This window comes from Hemibagrus wyckioides, linkage group LG16, assembly GCF_019097595.1.
Source record: "Hemibagrus wyckioides isolate EC202008001 linkage group LG16, SWU_Hwy_1.0, whole genome shotgun sequence".
Lineage (NCBI taxonomy): Eukaryota > Metazoa > Chordata > Actinopteri > Siluriformes > Bagridae > Hemibagrus > Hemibagrus wyckioides.
This window is the reverse complement of record NC_080725.1, coordinates 16,739,454-16,757,855: the sequence shown is the minus strand read 5'-3', so window position 1 is coordinate 16,757,855 and position 18,402 is coordinate 16,739,454. Positions and strand designations below refer to the sequence as shown.

Below are 18,402 nucleotides of genomic sequence, written 5' to 3'. Positions count from 1 at the left end.
TGCAGCTTAGACACAAGTGGCCCTAGTTTAAGACTATAATAATCAACACGAAGTAAAAGATAGATGGTATATTTTAGTTTCTTCTACCTTCATTTTCAGAACGTTATATATCATATTAATGCTATGAAATTTTTCTTCTTCTGTTCTTTTTTAAATCACCCGCATGAAGTTCCTGTGACTGTTTATTCCAGATTTTTCTTGACTAGAAACATGGAAGATGTCAATTTTGTGACTGCATTTAAACACTAGAAGCCTGAGGGAAAAAAACGTGATAGGTAATGCAGACTAAAGAATAATGAACTTCTTTGAGTGAAATATACTATATGTGATCTAATATAATAGACAATATAGAATAAAATATGTATATATTTGAATGAGATGAAACATCAAATAAAGGTCTAGTACACTATATGTTCAGCAGTATGTGAAAAATCACTATTACTACGATCTGTTTGTTGAATTTCCCCTTAGAAAACCATGTTATTAATATAGAGTAGGTCCAACATTTCCTGCTAGAGTTTCTGCTACAACATCAACTCTTCTAGAAAGCCTTTCCACCACATTTTGAAGCACAGCTCTGGGATTTTCTGCCTGTTCAGCCACAAGAGTTTTAGTGAGGTTGGCACTGATGTTGGGAGAGGAGGCCTGGGGCATAATCAACGTTCCAGTTCATCCCAAAGGTGTTCAGTGGGGTTGAGGTCAGGACTCTGTGCAGGCCACTCGAGTTCTTCCACGCCACTCTTGGCAAACCAAGTCTTTAGGTGTTTGCTTTTTGCACAGGGGCATTGTCATGCTGGAACATGTTCGGGCCTCTTAGATCCAGTGAAGGGAATTCTTAATGCTACAAATACATTTGTGTGCATTCAAAACTGTGATACGAGTGCGCACATAAAGTCTATATTGCCAATATATTGCCACATGGATGGTCAGAGTCGTGTTAATCGCTGCAAATTTCGGTCAAAAACCCTCATTATTCATCCGCTTATAAAATAGCACTTGATCCAGCATTTTCATTTTAACAGTGAACTTAATAAAGTCACAAGATACTAAAACATGGTCAGTTTAATCTTGTTTTGAAGTCAGTATTTGGCTCGATAGCTTAATGTCACATTTGACTCATTGATTAGTTCTATTGCAAGTTCTACTTCATGTGCTTTATATATATTTTTTTTTAAATGAAATAGCGATAATTGTTCTATAACAAGACTGACATGACTGCAAGAAGTCATGCTTTGAAGCAAGACATGTATGTCGCTGGATAATAACCATTTTCCAAGCTTAGACCTTGAACAGCGGTTCAATTTCGAAGCACAGAACAACAGGTCTATAAAGCTTAAAGCTATATTAAGTTGTGTGGTGAAATACACACACAGCACACACACAGCACACAAGTTCAAGATCCTGTTGTATATCAGATGAGGAAGAGTCCATTTTAGGAAGGAGTGCTAGCTTAGCCCAGAAAGCCGCACTGACACTGCTCATTATAAAGAAATAATGGTTGAGCTTACACGTGCTGGCCATTATTAATATGCCTTTGCTTGGGGAGGTCGCAGGTTAACTACTATTCCATCTCACCTTGGACGACCTCCAAGAAAACGTGCCTAATAACCCTGTCAGCTCCTCTGCTGACAATAGCGATTTAGTGAACTCGGGTCTACAGAGGGGACTAGTACGGCTTTAAAACACACAAGACCTTGGGAGAGTCCTCCTCCAGCAACAGGATGACCCTCAGCCCAAAGGTATGTTGTGCTTGGTGAAGCACTCTGAGGAGGTGGCAGTGGGCACATTGGAGACACAGGGCAGCTTTATTGGGATCACATGCAGCAGCTGAGATCAATACGGTGATGTAAGCTGGTGAAGGATGGAAAAATAAAGCAGGCGCCCCGCAGCAAAGGAGCAGATAATTGCACCGGCCATGTGGCTCTGGAGAGCTGCTATCTATTCAAACACATTAGCATGCAGCAGACAAAGGGGCCCAGCGATAATTGGTTGGAAGAGATGAAGATGTATCATGCTAGGACTGCTTTGGGACAAGGGACACTGTTGACATGAAATTACTTTGGGTTACAGTAGAGATGTTACTAGGGAAAAGTCTTGGTGTCAAAAGGAAAGGAAAGTATATATAAAATATAACCAGTTATGGTGCTAATAATACAATGGAACCTTACATTGTACCATAGAGCAGTTTGTAAAAATGTTATAATTATGTCTCAAAGAAATGAATCAGGATACCTTACACATTGAAGCTATACACAAAAAATCAGAATAGTTGAAATGACAAAGCAAAAACCATCATATCAGACTAACTGCATCTTGTAGTTCCTGTTACTCATGCTTCCTCGAAATAATTAGTCCAACTACAAGTCAAACCAATTATATGAACTTCAAGCTTAACTAGACATCTGAAACATATAAAAAAAAAAAAAGAAACTGTGAACTAATTAAAAGATTCCTAGAAAATGATTCTAAGAAAAGAACTTGAGAATGAGCCAAGACGTATGTAATATATCAGGAGTTCTTTATGTTCCAAAACTATGGAGTATAAATCCCCATCCTGGCTACAACAGACGCCGCTGATGAAGGTCATTCATAATGATTAAAATCGAAATGATTTGTAAATGACTCGTGGGACCGGGAGTCCAGTGGCACCTTCAGACAAGGAAATTGCATTAGGAGTGAAGGGCGCTGTCGCGGGACTCGCACCTCCAGCCGCATTTCCACAGCCTCCAGCATCCCGCCTCCAAAAGACCTGAGTGCAGCACGAGCGAAAGCAGCCGCTGATAAATGGTACAGACCAAGCTTTTTTTTTTTTTATTGCTGATATGGAATTCCGGACTGTTTCGATATATTTTGCCCCAGAGGTTAGAAAAACATGGATTGATAATTAACACCTAGAGCGATGTTTAGAGGTGCGATTTCCCACGAGAGCTCAAGGGTTAAAATGAAATTTTGTACCATAACAAACAACCGCACTGGTGTGAAATATATGAGTGTATGGCATTAACATATATAGTAGATGTATTGGGGATGAGAGTGTGTATCTCTGTGTTTGTGCGCTTAGAGGGGGGGGGGGGGGGGGGGCTGGGTTGGGGGGTCAGAGTTCGATTAAGGTGAAACTGCTGAAGAAATGGAAGTGTCCAAATCCTCAGACTTCCATTTCAGGTCTTCCTGGTGCTCTGGGGATTCTGGTATATATTTTATATTTTGAGGAAAGACAAAATAATAGACGCTATAGAAAAACATGGTAACTTCAAAGAAGTTATTGTTGGGTTTGGATTCGATTTCAATTTTAAAAATGACAAAATATAAATAAACCCTATACTTAATATACACTTAAAATTTAGTTGCTGCAAAGAAATGTGGCATTATAAAAAGATGTCGCTATTGGTGAAGAAGCCACCTTCTCCGGGACCTAAAACACTAAAAAATAAATAAACAGAAACAGAGCCATAGAAAAGACATCTGCCTGTCAGTGTATTTGGTTTAATAGTAGGCAGGTGGAAAATTCATGCAACCTTAACTTATTGTCCTTGGACAGGTGCATCATGCAAGATTTCACAACACACTCTCAGACTAATGATACAGTGAGGAAGGTGAGAGACTCCCATGCCTCAACGGGTTAGGGCTATTTTAATGGCTCAAGGGAGATAACACTGGCCTACACATCACTGGCTGGTTGGTTTTAATGTTATGGCTGATCGGTGTACACACACACACACACACACACACACACACACACACATACAATATATATGTATTACTAATATAATATAATATACAATATATATCTATAACTAAACCTATTCTCCTCACTGTAAATAGAAATTTTGAGGCAAAAAATTATTTATACATCAGAAATCAACTGCCAAAGAAAGATTTGACTGGGATATCTGTCTTAAATAAAAGTGTTCATTTAATTTATAATCAGGGGCGGACTTAACCAATAAGCATGGTAAGCAGCCGCTTAGGGCCCCGGGGAATTAGGGGGCCCCGACCAATACCAAGAAGCCTATATAAATCATATAGTATGTATTACTTTTCTATCATATATTGTATGGTCTGTCTATAACCATTAAGATTTTAACATTATTATTACATCTTTTCAAATGCGCCCCCACTCATGATTCATGAATAATGGAACGTCCCTATCGTACTGCACATGGGCATACCTGGAATCGCTTAGGGCCCCCAAATCACCAAGTCCGCCCTTGTTTATAATATGCATAAACAATTGCTCAGCCACTGCGTCTCTTAAAGCAAAATCTCTAGTAATATTTGTATTTGAATCAATTTAATACAAAGGTAATTATACTGTGAGACTGAATACGGTGAAGTTATCCTTGGTAAATATATTAGCTGTAATGGGAATCATCAACTTTCCTATAAAGGAGTTCTAGTATTTTTCCAACAAGAGAAACAGCGAAATATTGGCACCAGGTCATCACATACCAGCCAAAACATTAAACCCAAGACAATGAACAACCTGATAAAGCTCTCAGAGTTGCTTCAGAACTATAACCTAATACAGGAGAGTGACTGGTATAAAATGCGCACTAAGAAGATATATCTAGAATTTATCTACATTTGGGACAATCCTGCAAAATCATTGTCAAAAACATCCCAGAAGCAGAACATCTCTGTCAAGACCAGAAGAACACAGTTACAATAGATACATCAAGAAGGATAGGGAGGTGAAAGGATTCAAAAAGCTGTTCAGCAGCAAATGGTTAAATTCTCACGGTGGAGATTCAGCGGAAACTTTGCAGTAAAGATGTCGCTGCATGGAAGGTGTGTTTTATTTGCAACAGACATCGCGGAGATAGAGAACAGATGCTGTTGGGCTCACGTCTGGTCTATCTCAACTGGTCCAATAGCAATTGGTTATATTAGTTAAGAAACAAAGCATGTGTGAAATAGACAGGCTGGGAGATTCATTGCAGCAATTTACTGTGAGGTTTCCATTAGTCTGATAACATCCTGCCTATTAAACATCTTACTTTAACAACAGCAAACCTTTAAACTGCTATCATCTGATTTTCTTTCACAATGAATACATTTACCTTCCACTACATCTCTATTACGCCGTTTCTTCCTTGTCAATATTAAGGCACGCCGATGAAACCTAGCACATTATATGTCTTGTTGCTCTAAATTACATTTCTTTGTCTTCTTCATTTTGCCCTAAGGGTGCGCAAACTTTTGCACTCGACTGTATCTCATCTAGAAATATTCAGGTCAGCCACCCCAATATTCAGCCCACACCTGCGTACTTCAGCCAAATTGTGGAAATGAGAACAGGCACAAAAAGCAGCAGATTGCTATGTAAGAGTGCAGCTTCACATCAATGACACCGTGAGGCTCCGGTTAATCAATTGGTCTCGTCTTAAATGACTTCAGACAACGGTGACTTGGATCAGGTGCGACTCGGGCCTGGATGAAATAAAAACCTGCAGCCAAACCTGTGCTTTTTTTTGCTTTTTTTGTATAGGAATCCAAACTCCTGTCCTAAGAATTACTAATAACGCAGGTGAAAAATTTTTGCAGGACCAAAAAGTGGAATGTTCCTACTGTAACTAGCCAAATCAAATCAAACACACGACCGAATCCCTACCGAGCTACGATTTACCAATGCCATACAGACGAGAACGGAGGCGGAAATCACCAGAAAAATGCAGAAACTCCTTCATTACAGACGAGGGAGAAGTTAATCATGGAAGACACAGATTCTGGTGAGGATTATGGGTCACAGACCTGCAAAGAGCTGCATGATGATGATTAAAATGATTCAACATTTAGTTGAGAAATTAGAGAAAAAGGCAGAGAGAAATCAAAGAATACACGAAAATAGCAGAAGATTGCTCAGAAACGATACACACATTTGTGTGTTTCCATAGGTGGTCTGGAAAAACCCATCACATTTTGATTTAGAATTTTTTTCTGTCTATAACATAACTTAAATATAAGTATTTTATAAGTATATAAAAATAAGGGATTTTATTTTACCACAGGTGATGGGTCAGAGACTGATGTGGAGGATGATAATTGTAAACTTATAATTCTCTAAAATTCTCCATTAATGTTTCAAGTAGATTAGGTTATAAATGTAGAGGCAGACTGTACACTGATCAGGCATAACATTATGACCAATTGCCTAATATTGTGTTGGTCCCCCTTTTGCTGCCAAAACAGCCCTGACCCGTCCTGCACTGTGTATTCTGACACCTTTCTATCAGAACCAGCATTAACTTCTTCAGCAACAGTAGCTCGTCTGTTGGATCGGATCACACGGGTCAGCCTTCGCTCCCCACGTGCATCAATGAGCCTTGACCACCCATGACCCTGTCGCCGGTTCACCACTGTTCCTTCCTTGGACCACTTTGGATAGATACTGACCACTGCAGACCGGGAACACCCCACAAGAGCTGCAGTTCTGGAGATGCTCTGATCCAGTGGTCTAGCCATCACAATTTGGTCCTTCATCAAACTCGCTCAGATCCTTACACTTGCCCATTTTTCCTGCTTCTAACACATCAACTTTGAGGACAAAATGTTCACTTGCTGCCTAATATATCCCACCCACTAACAGGTGCCATGATGAGGAGATCATCACTTCATCTCTCACTGCGCATAATGTTATGCCTGATCGGTGTATATCCTATAGCACTAAATGCCAGCATTTTGACAGATGGAGGGCTTTCCCCACATATAGTTTCAAATTCTAAAAAAGCTAAAAACTAAACTAGTCTGAAAAATGTCAAAACTAATGCATTTGACAATATAAAAAGAAAGACATAGGCCAATCAGATTTTCTTTTGAATTTATTAGAAAAAAATAGAAAATTTAATATATTACACTACAAAAGACATTTACACAAACAAAACGCACAATAAAAGGGAGTAGACAAATAATCACAACAGCAACACAACATTTTTTTTGTTTTGTGCTTGTAATGTTTTTTTTTTTTTGTTTGTTTTTTTTATTTCTTCGTATTCCTAAAATATTTGTGGCTTAAAACATATTTATGCTGAGAAAATGTGTTTGAGCAAAACCTCACCTCAGTATCATGCATGTTTTATCATATCTCTCCCATCTAAATGTCTGTTTCTCTCCTACATGCCAGTGTTAATAAGGAACATCCCAAGAGGCCCCTCTGTAAAACCTTATATCTCATGATCAGCGATCAGATGTTGGGGATCTGTCGGGGTTTCCTGCAAATAATAAAAAAGGCTCACAAAAAGGTATATTTGTTTAATATGGTATGACGTAGTTCTCATTTATCTTGACATCTTGCCTATCAGGTTGTGAAACTAAATCTGTAATGAGTTTCCATTTAACTGTGCTTTTCATTAGAACTACTTAAAACTTTAGATAGTCCAAATATACAGAAACTAAAGGTCACTTTAAAAATAGAGGATTGGTCGATTTGTCCTTGGCCCTTTTTGTAATAAAACTAGTTGTAATCTAAGTTAAAAAAAAAATAATAATAAAATACATAAATAAAAAGACTGTTTACTGGTTAAAGAGCGGATGTTCAATACAAATCAGAGCGGTTGTCTACGGTGCTGACAACAGGAAATGGAAAAAAAAAGAAAAAAAGAATACCAAACTTCACATAATAGTTTGTCGACATTACTGTATTTCTATAAATAGTCTATAGCGTGTGCTGATATTCAGTTTGTTCTCCTTCACATCCCTATTAGCAATCTTTTCAAAAAACGTCAACAGTTAAGCTCAATGTATAATATTAAATAACACGTTACTTGTAACAGCATACGAAGAATCACCTTACAAGTGATTCTGTGATGTCTTTCAATTGTGCGACACTCCATAAAGCACTGAAATGGTTTGTCTGTCATATTAGTTTTGGAGAAAAAAAACACGTCATATATCCATAAACCGACGGACTCTTTTTGTCTTATCTGATGGGAGTCAACCCCACACGTTCAGCCTTTAGCCTAGAAAATGGTGCTAAATAAATGGAAGCACTTAGAGAACTAGGTGAACGAATAACGGTGGTGTGCGTGCAGAGTCTCGGCACTGTTTATAACACGAGCTAAACTTCTCATTAAGCTGTTTGAACCTGCATGATCCTCTTTCCTCAACTGACCAGTGTGCCCATAGCACAACCACACGGTAAACATAACCTCATTAATCTATGATGCTTATGTGATGCTTTGGTTTGACTACAGTTTCCTCTAGGAAGATCTGTTAATGACCATAAAGTGGAAAAATCATGAGCAGGGCTGTTTAGCTGTACTGACATTCAGGGAGAAATACTGATTTCAATAACTCTTGTTCATAAATATACTGAGAGCTACTGTTTTTTTTTTGTTTTTGTTTTTTTTTAATTCTGTATATTTGTATTTGTAATGAACTGCAGACAAAAACGATAGGCTAAGAAAGTCTGGGTAGAATTAAATAAATAGAAATCAACAGCACAAAGTCACTTTTGGAATTCACACCTCAAGTGTAAAATGACCTGGCTGTTACTGAAAAGCACTATAAACATTTCTCATTTCTAAGTCGACGTCTTATTACTAATGTTTTCCAGCTAAAAGTATATGGACCCCACATGGATGAATTGCTTTAGCTAACTGTACACTATTTACACACACAACTTTACTGGAACTGGAGCCAAATGTTTCGTTTTTGAAGCCTGATACTATTTTATGGATTTCCACCTGGATTAAGACACATATTGTGCAAATGAAAACTGTACACCCATTTCCTCTTCCGCATCCCAAAAGAAATTAAATCCGTATCGAGCTTGAAATCTAATATTGCTTTGTAATACACAGCCGCTTCCTTCCTTCACCAATTGATATGGTTTTAAGTCTTACTGCATGACCATCCCTCCAAGAGAACATGTGGAATAACATCTGTCGATGTAGGTAGGTAGACTGGAGATTTTGTGGATTTCTGGAGGTAATAGTATTGTTGCATGAGGTTTTGAAAAAGTGCTATACATTCAGCCCAGAGACTCCCACCAGACGTTCAGTGGTCCTACCTGGAAATGTGCCACACTTTTCCAAATGTTTCATTGCCAACATGTCTGGCTCGGTCCTGTCAAAGCTGTCAGGAGGCTGACGGGCTGTGCATAAACATACACACACACACACACACACACATACAACTCTCTGTCCAGCCATTGAGCCAATCCTCAATTTGTTCCGCAGGAATATCGAGTCATTTCCCTTTAAGAGTTCCGTATTCAATAAATAAGTGTCCCTGGTGTAAAAGTGCTAGGCTATAACTGTAGTTTGGGCAGCTCTAAGAGCTCCCTCAGACAGGAATAGTGGCATTCGTCATCTGGACTCGCATCTCCTGGATGCTGTTGAGGATCTTTTTCTGGTGTCCAGCCAGAGTGACTCCAACCCTCCTGACATCTCTGTAAAACAGTCAGGAATATAATTAAACACCCCCACAGTGTTAGAAAACATCAGCTGTTATTAACTAAGGACCAGGATGTGCTGTTATAGGTGTGATTTGGCCTGAAACAATGCATGGCTTATCTGAAGATAATTATTTCCCTGCAACAGAAGTGTTATATTCATCTTGTACCACAGCCAATGCAAATTGTTTTTAGCACTTACATAAGAATGGCATGTAATAGACTTTTTTTCTGTTGACTGTTACAGTTAATGTTGTAAAACGTCCTCAAAACAAGTCAGTTCCAGCTAAGAACATGTTTCCCTTACCTTCTTGGTGGAACTAGGTAAATAATGATAGTGGAAAAAAAGTCACTTGTCATGTTTTACAAAATACCCGACTGCAGATTAAATTCTGCCATAATTAAATGATTTCCATCCTTTTTTTTTTGTTATCTGTTACTACACATCAGCTAATACCTACAACCCCACAGGCAGGAAATGACAACAGGAGGGACTCACTCTAAGGTCATCTGAGTGACTACGTCCAGTGAAGTGTATCCACTTTCCATGAAAAGCTCGGTGTATCGACCCATTTTTATGGCATCTAACCATTCCCCAACAGAGCTGAACGCACAAAGCTCTGCACTGCCATGCTCCACTAATAAATTGGACACCCTGTGGGAAAGACAAATGGACTGTTGAACAAATGGATGCATAAATCTAACATTAGCATGCTATATGAAGACTGTACAGAACAAGAAAAGCTATAGAAAAGCTTAAGTGGACTTTTCTCCTGCATGCATGGAGAGCCTGAATGATGAAAATAATCTAAATTGTTGTAGAGGGGTTTGATTTAATTATTCTTTCAGAAAATAGTTTTTTTTTTTTGCAAAAATAAGTCCATCTATTACCATAACTGCAAAAGAGCTGCATTAAAAAAAAAAATCATATTTAGGAATTAATTCCTTCACTTAAAATCAATCGTATTAAATGTAACATCATTTCGTAAGACAATTACAGGAAATAGATTCCAGCATGTTAACAAAAAAAAAAAAAAAGTACAGAGCGATTCGTAATGCAGAAAATATATTTGATACCATGTAATCACCATAATTGGAAGTCATTTGTACGCTGTCACTTCCACTTAACTCTGCATTAAATCATGAAGTACCCGTGCTTATTTGTTTCAAGTGTCATTAAATCTTGATTTTCTGTGTCAGCCATGTAACAAAAGCTGTTAACGCTGCATTATCAGCATTTCGCAGACATGACACGGTTTTTGTGCTCACAGATACAGATGACAAAATGCCATGATTAGCATTTACTTTAAAGAGGGCTGGGCCTATACAACAAACAAAACAGGGAGAAAAGACACGCGGACAGAGGAACTGAAATGAGAAGTAAACTGAGAGAATGAACCATATCTTTTTGAAAGAGAGAGCACACAAAATGTCAGAAACTAGTGTACTTCAAGCACGATGTTTGTTCTGGTACCTGTTCGAGGGATTGACAAGGCTTTTCAGGCTACTTGGGTTGCGTATAAGCTTATCCAGAAGGCTCACTATCTCATCGAACTTGGGCCGGCTGTTCCTGTCCTTCTGCCAGCAGTCCATCATGAGGTGGTAGAGAGCTGTGGGGCAGTCCATAGGGCCCGGCAACCTGTAGCTCTCCTCTACGGCCTTTATCACCTGATGTTTACAGAGAAAGACATTGCACATCATGCACCATACTATCCATTCATAATATTTATAATCATTCCTGCTTACGTCAGATTTATGTTAGAGCAACAAAACACGGTAATAATTACAAATTTGCTGGATACGATGACAAATAACACTCCGGTTTACCTTAAAAAGGCTGCTTTTTCTAGGTGAACTTTTCACACATACTCAAAGAGCAGAGAGGTTTTGTTCAGTGTGCAAGCACTCTCGGAAAATCTGAGTCTTGACATATTTTGACAGAGAATCTTACAAAGCAAATGAAGTGAGAAAAGTCTGGTTTTACTCTTAGTACCAGACCACCAGATCGCTAAACACAATTTATTCATAGACTACCAACAAGATGCTAGCGTTGGTCCAATCTCTCCCACAAAAGAGCCTGTTCTCCTCATCAGGCGAAAGACCTAAACTGTAAGGACACGAAAGCTATAATAACATACTATTTACTACGGCAGTATGCTATTTTGGGATGTGGTGAAAGTATTCCCCGCAAGATAATCTGATGAGTTCAGGACATTACCGCTGTACAGGGAGCGTCGGTAAAAGAAGAAAACAAGTTACTTTCAACAATAGCGTTTCTTTTCATCCATCAGTCACGAAGAAAATACACATACTTTGTAGGGTATACAGTATGTTTCTGGCTTAATGTTTCTAATCACAGCAAACACATCTAGTCAGACAGACATCTCAGATGTAGATAGAATATCCACAATAAGAATAAATCAGATGACCCCATTCCCATTGTTCAAATTTATTATGTTCTTTCTCTTCCCCAACTGGCCACCTGTCACGGTGTACTCTGACATCTTCCATGACTAAAGCTGGGATGTGATTACATTTGACAACCGAGTAGGCGTATGATGTAGTCCTACTACTGACAAAGTGCATATAGTGAATTATTATTAAAGGATTGTCACGATGTCTCTCTAAAGGACTATCTGATTTGATTAACAACAAAAAGCACTGCAGTTTTAACAAAATATTTCAGATATTGCAGTGTGGACTTGCCTAAAAGTAATTACAGTTAGTTTCAACACAAGAGTGGCAACTGAATGGTTAAGTGATTAGATGAAAAACAAGGTTTTTCTCTAAAAAGCATATCACTCTAACGCACAAAACAAACCCCTTATATTGATTACGCACAGCTAGACTGAGAGGTCTGCTGACATGTTCCATGTTTATTTAAGGTTCAGAAGCCTTCAAGCTGCTAAGATCTGACTACTGCACTGGGCAAGATGCCAACCTCTCATCTCTCTCTCTCTCTCTCTCTCTCTCTCTCTCTCTCTCCTAGCCTGCAACAAAATTCCCTCAATATACTGGCAAAAAGAGAAATCCAAAACAACAGCGGCTCAGAAACCAATCCCCAGCAGCAACATCTAGCAGAAGAAGAGAATGCAGAGTGCAAGAGCAAGTGTGAGAAAGACAGAGAGAGACACAGGGAGAGAAGAGGAGACAGGGTGGGAGCAAGGGAGAGCGAGTTGAGTACAGCAGAGCGAGAGAGATCTGAGGCAGCTCTCATGAAGGCCTTAAATAAAACATCAAATAACTTTCTCTTTCCCAAGCGTGTGAAACAGATTAATGATGGAGAGGAGAAGAGGATCTGAGGCACGAATGAAGTTGTCACTGGCAGGCTAGAAGGGGAGAAAAAAGGTCAGTTCTGCTTGACAACAACATGACTTCAAATTGCACCTCCTTTAGGGACCTTCTCTGAAAACTTCTGCAATGTGTCCTCCTTTTTTAATGCTGCTCACACACATACACACACACAGACATTATACTTCTAACATGACATGAACATTCATGGAACAGAGAACAAAGGAAACGGAGCTGGTGTAGCACACTGCAGACTTCAATTATATGTCCAATAAAAACTAGAATTAATTAGTAGACTAATTAAAAACTGTCCCCCATCAACTAGTCCGTGACTCAACCACGTTTTATGCAGCTTCATACTGTTTTCGCAGAAGCATTAAAAATGGATCTTTACTTCCAAACAGATTTAAAACTCTTACACCTCAAGCAAAGTTCACTGAGTTCACTGCAGTCAGAACTCCAGCCTGATTCTGACTACATTTCCAGCCATCCCCTGCATCCCCAAATCTACTGTTCACATAGACTGGCAGCCTTTGACTTGCCCACTGGGTGTTCAACTATTGAATATCACACCCCCTTTAACCACTCTTCATTGTTGTCGATACAACTCCCATCCCCACTAACCATGCTCAATAATGTCAGCTAAGCACACCATTTGACTGCTATCCACACAGGACCCCATTTCTAAGCCTCGCTGTGGCAGACCACATCTCAAATGCTATTCACAGTTAAAATGGCTCAGGAAAACAATTACGACATGGATGAATAATTGGTAGCCAGTTCTCACCAAAGACTTGGCACAGAACTCATCATATGCTAAAAACGCTTGTAAAAAGAAGTAAGTCTGGTATGTTTTTAACCAACATACACCAATTAACTTCTCTAGGATGACTACTGATTATTTGGATATCCATTTCCATGTTTCTGTTATTGTGGCAAGGAACACAAAACAAGAATTCCGAGTGTGTGTCAAGATTAAATGATAAAAAATAAAACTGTTATACCCCATAAGCTCTCTTCGACCTCAAGTCATTTACAGGCTGAATATACGCATATGTAAGACACTGCAGCAAGATTATACAACAGGCAGAACATCTTTATTATACAGTAAGGCTCAAGGAGTGCTGTTCTGTCCTTCCAGTGGAAGTGTAGAATGTCAAATTGTCAAATTATTTCTGTTAACATGATGGAAATATTTCAGGTGAATAGAACTGATGTTTTAAAATGTAATTTGGTATCTACGCCTAGATAATAAACTTACGTCTTGATTGCTCATCTCCCAGTAGGGTCTTTCACCATATGACATCACCTCCCACATGACGATTCCATAGCTCCACACGTCGCTGGCTGAGGTGAACTTCCTGTAAGAGATAGCCTCTGGTGCTGTCCATCTAATTGGAATCTTCCCTCCCTGAATGGCAAACAGAGCAAAGCTCATCAGGAACATTCCTTGTCAAAACATCTTTATGAACACTTCTCACTTTCTATTCACAGCTGGGAAAATGAGTGTGTCAAGTGGGTAAATATGGTAATAGGAAGAATGTGGCACATGGACGTCTGCCATTCTGAAGCTCTCAGAACCTATTAGTGAAGTACATCTCAATTTGCTGCTCCTTAGTCTGCATGCATACGAGCAACACACACACACACACACACACACACACACACTACTGTGACATGCCAAGGTGGAAAAGGGAAATAATAATCAGCCGAATTACAGCCGCTGTCACTGAGCTACTAATTATCTCTCTTTCAAAGCCAGCATCATTCAGCCCCTGTGTTTATTAATGGCAAATTCTGACTGGAGCTCAAAGCTCGGCTGTAGACCTGAGCTGCACTCAGCACAGTCACAGAAAAGACAAACATTCACCTTATAGTATTGTGCCCTCCTACTATTTGTTGTAATGCTGCCAGTGAAATTGTGAGCTCGAGTTCAATACGCTCTACTGACAGAAAGAGAAAAAGCAAGCAGTATTGAGCAGGAGTGTGCTAAAGGCTGTTCTGCTGACATAAATGGATGTGGAGTGCTGGTTAATGGCAGAGGGGTCAGCCAGTTAGCGAGATAGTGCAAGTCAGCACGTACGCGGGTGGTGTAGGCCGCCTCCGGGTCGTCTTCTAGCACTCGAGACAGGCCGAAGTCGGACACCTTACACACCAGGTTGCTGTTGACCAAGATGTTGCGGGCCGCCAGGTCGCGGTGCACATAGCCCATGTCGGAGAGGTAGCGCATGCCCGAGGCAATGCCACGCAGCATGCCAACCAGCTGGATGACTGTGAACTGCCCGTCATTCTTCTGCAGGGTGAGACATGAAGAAATTTGACATGTAAGAAGGAAGAAACAAAAAAACCCTGCATGATCTGAGACACCAGGTTAATTTGCACCGAAAGTGTTGCTGATGCACTTTCAGTTGTCTCACTCATTTGTCTTATTTTTGAATGAAAACCATTATAATCATTCTAGACATGTTAGCCATGGTGAGATAGCATTCCCGGTGCACTGGATTTATTCGTGCAAACACTTCAACAAATGCTTGGATGCATCAGAAATTAAATTAAAATTTATTTGGGTTTACATCACCTACACTGTATCATACTGATCCCACTGTAAACACAATAGAAATGAACCAGTAACCACTCTCACAGGCTCATTAAATTGGCCTTCTAATGATAGCTACAGCTGCTACAGAACCTTTATATTCACACATGCCACAATCATGTTTATAGTTTTCTATAAACAAATTAAAGATACAAATTGCAAGTGATCATATTGCAATGTGTCATAAATAAATAACTTTTATTCATACATTTAGATGAATTCACAGTCATATCTTTATATGTTCCTACATATAAACACCTGCTACAAACTTGCTCATGGCATTTTCATTTATATATCTCTGGATATCTGCTCGTAGCAGAGACATTATTACAGATGCTCCCATGATAACTTGGTGCATCAGTTCTGCCATGAACTGTTAGACAAAAGAATTGTAATAGCCTAAAATGTGTGGGGGACAAAATCGGGTTAACCAGAAAGTGGTCGATGCATGACCCCAGTAAATGTCTATTTCAAAACAGTATAATCAGACAAAAAAACGTAAGAAAATAGAAGCCTAAAATATAGACTCATCAAAAGCATTAACAGTGAAAGGAAAAGAGAAACACACACCTTTAAAAAGGTGTCAAGAGATCCGTTCTCCATGTACTCTGTAATTATCATCACTGGCTTGCCTTAAGGGAGCAGAGACAATAAAGATTAAAAAAATACATTTAGCATATTGCACGAAAAAAACAAAACTGCATTTAATAAAACAAAGTACCATTTAATGAATACTGTATAATTTTGCAACCCAGGCTTTATCTACGACATTTGTAGTGCAATCATTTTAAGTGCTTGATAAAAGAACCAATTATTCTAAGGGAGGTTAAAGTACAATCTGCTTAAATGTCTAAGGGCAGTAAATCAGTATACGTGAAATACACTTTTCATATAGTACATGAGTAGATAAAACTATATTTTATTTTATTTTAAGTATTTTATAGCATTATACGATTTATATGCAAATACTCTTACTTTTAGTGACCACACCCTCCAGGTGGATGATGTTAGGGTGATCAAACTGGCCCATGATGCTGGCCTCAGCCAGGAAGTCTCGTCTCTGCTTCTCAGTGTACCCTGCTTTCAGTGTTTTGATAGCCACCACAATCTCTCTTTTTCCCGGCAGTCTCAGTGGCCCACTACACACCTCTCCAAACTCACCTGCCAAACAGGATTCAGTCAACATCCATGCCACCAAGACTGAGAGAGTCTGATGTACACTACCAGGCAAAAGTTTGGACACACCTTCTAATTCCATGGTCTTTCCTGATGTTTATTTCTTTCTACATTGTAAAACAATGCTGAAGGCGGCCGAAATACACAATAATCTCGTTTGAACAGTTGATATTGAGATATGTGTGCTACTGATGCTCTGTAAAGCCTTCATAACGGCTCTAATCTGAGGTGCTGTTAATTGGTGATTTCTGAGGCTGGTAACTCTCTTCGAAAGAGCTTACTCAAAATATACAGCAAGTTTGGATCAGCACAAACCATTTTCGTTTTCACATGTCTGCTTTGCACCTCTGAGTTCCACACAGAGCTCTATATCAGCTCTATATCAAGTTTATGTATATCCTTGACTTTATGGCACAATAAAGCACAAGCAACATTCTGTTTTGTATTATACAAAAATAATGCGAAATCTCAGAGCAGTCTACCATTTTCCAGTCACTCAATCTGCAGTTTAATTTTAAGCTTTTTAGAGCCTTGCTGTGTTTTCTGACTCACCGGCTCCTATCACGCGCTCTATTGTAATGCAAGAGACATCAATCTCCTTAGCAAACTCGTGGACAGCTTGGTTGGGATCTTCGTAGGTGTGAGGATCAATATATGTTCGCACCCCAGGGAATTTGACTAAGAGGAAAGTGAAACAGAGAGGAAAAAGACAAATAAAAGAAAGACAAATGTAACATATGCTCATCACTTTATAGCTTTTTTTTTCTGCACAGGGGTTAGGTAAGACAGCATGAGGGAAAAGAGATCTGCTAAAGCCGAATATAACAAAAGATCTCAAATGATTTGATGCAGAGACTGAACATACTACTTCTTGGAAGTTTTTCCCAATTCAAGATGACTATTACGTAAGAGTGTCCAGTGAATGTTCATTACATATTATTTATTAGTGCATATGCGCTTGAACAGGTCACAACTGACCTGTTAATTGACCCGTGCGTGTAGGAGAATATGTTTTAGCAATGGAGATTTGCTTTTATAACAACAATCCAGCAAAAGAATAAAAAGCTATCTATGTTCAAGCAGAACTGTCAACTTAGTGGTGTAAAACTACAGGAACAGGAACCTCCATATGTGCTTTTCTGTTGTGACTTACTGTGGCCATTGTGGAAATGCATCTTTTCCTCATCGGGATCCTGCTTGGCTTTACTGTAGCCACAGCGTCTGGCAAAGGGAATAACATTCGCAGTTGAGAATAATGGTCAAATAGACACAGAGACATGCCCTGCTTGTAAAATCTTATCACTCTCTCTATATCTTACACACACACACACCATGCCAGGTTTTTCTCTCGGAAAGACACTGTATAATGTGTGTGTTCAGGAGGCTTCAGCAAGTAAACATCCTGTCAGAACAGTTGGGCATGTGTACAGCACACAGCATTGTTTCAGTGTTATGACACAGTGACGGCTCATACTGAGTACACTGGACCGCTGTACTGCTATTGACAGCCTCTCTTAGTGACTTTTTACTGTCGACTCACCATGTACAAAAATCGTTACAATAATAGTTTGTAACAATCTGAAAAAATGTACAGGAGAGGCCCATATTTCTGTAATAAAAGAATAGTGAAAATTTCTGTACTCAGCCATATTCTTCACTATGTTTCTATTGCACAAAATATCAGAATATTAAAATTAAACAAGTGCCACATGTGTTCAGATCGGGTTACGTTGAACAGCTCTAAACAAATAGCTATTCAGGTCATCTTCTTAACGAATTTTAATTCCACCACCAGCCCTTTTTTATATCACTTGATATTCCTGTCAAAAACATTAGTATCTAATAGCAAAGCATCCTGTTTCAGCTGGTTAGCCATGTAAGCCAATGCTAATTCTTCCATATGAAAGAAAAGTGTAATTTTACAGTTCCTGTGAAATGAACTAAAATA

General features: G+C 39.1%; 1 protein-coding gene across 1 annotated transcript in view; it reads right to left on the bottom strand.

Moving 5' to 3' along the window:
• Positions 1 to 6,952: 6,952 nt before the first annotated feature.
• Positions 6,953 to 18,402, bottom strand: part of LOC131367349 (ephrin type-A receptor 5) — a 51,620-nt gene continuing 40,170 nt past the window's right edge. The window contains exons 9-17 of the mRNA XM_058412717.1: positions 17,608 to 17,675; positions 17,007 to 17,132; positions 16,254 to 16,439; positions 15,849 to 15,910; positions 14,766 to 14,975; positions 13,944 to 14,093; positions 10,866 to 11,059; positions 9,891 to 10,046; positions 6,953 to 9,388 (exon numbers count right to left, since the gene is read on the bottom strand). Of these exons, the coding sequence (XP_058268700.1) occupies positions 9,283 to 9,388; positions 9,891 to 10,046; positions 10,866 to 11,059; positions 13,944 to 14,093; positions 14,766 to 14,975; positions 15,849 to 15,910; positions 16,254 to 16,439; positions 17,007 to 17,132; positions 17,608 to 17,675 (1,258 nt within the window). The 3' untranslated portion in view covers positions 6,953 to 9,282. The remainder of the gene's footprint in view (positions 9,389 to 9,890; positions 10,047 to 10,865; positions 11,060 to 13,943; positions 14,094 to 14,765; positions 14,976 to 15,848; positions 15,911 to 16,253; positions 16,440 to 17,006; positions 17,133 to 17,607; positions 17,676 to 18,402) is intronic.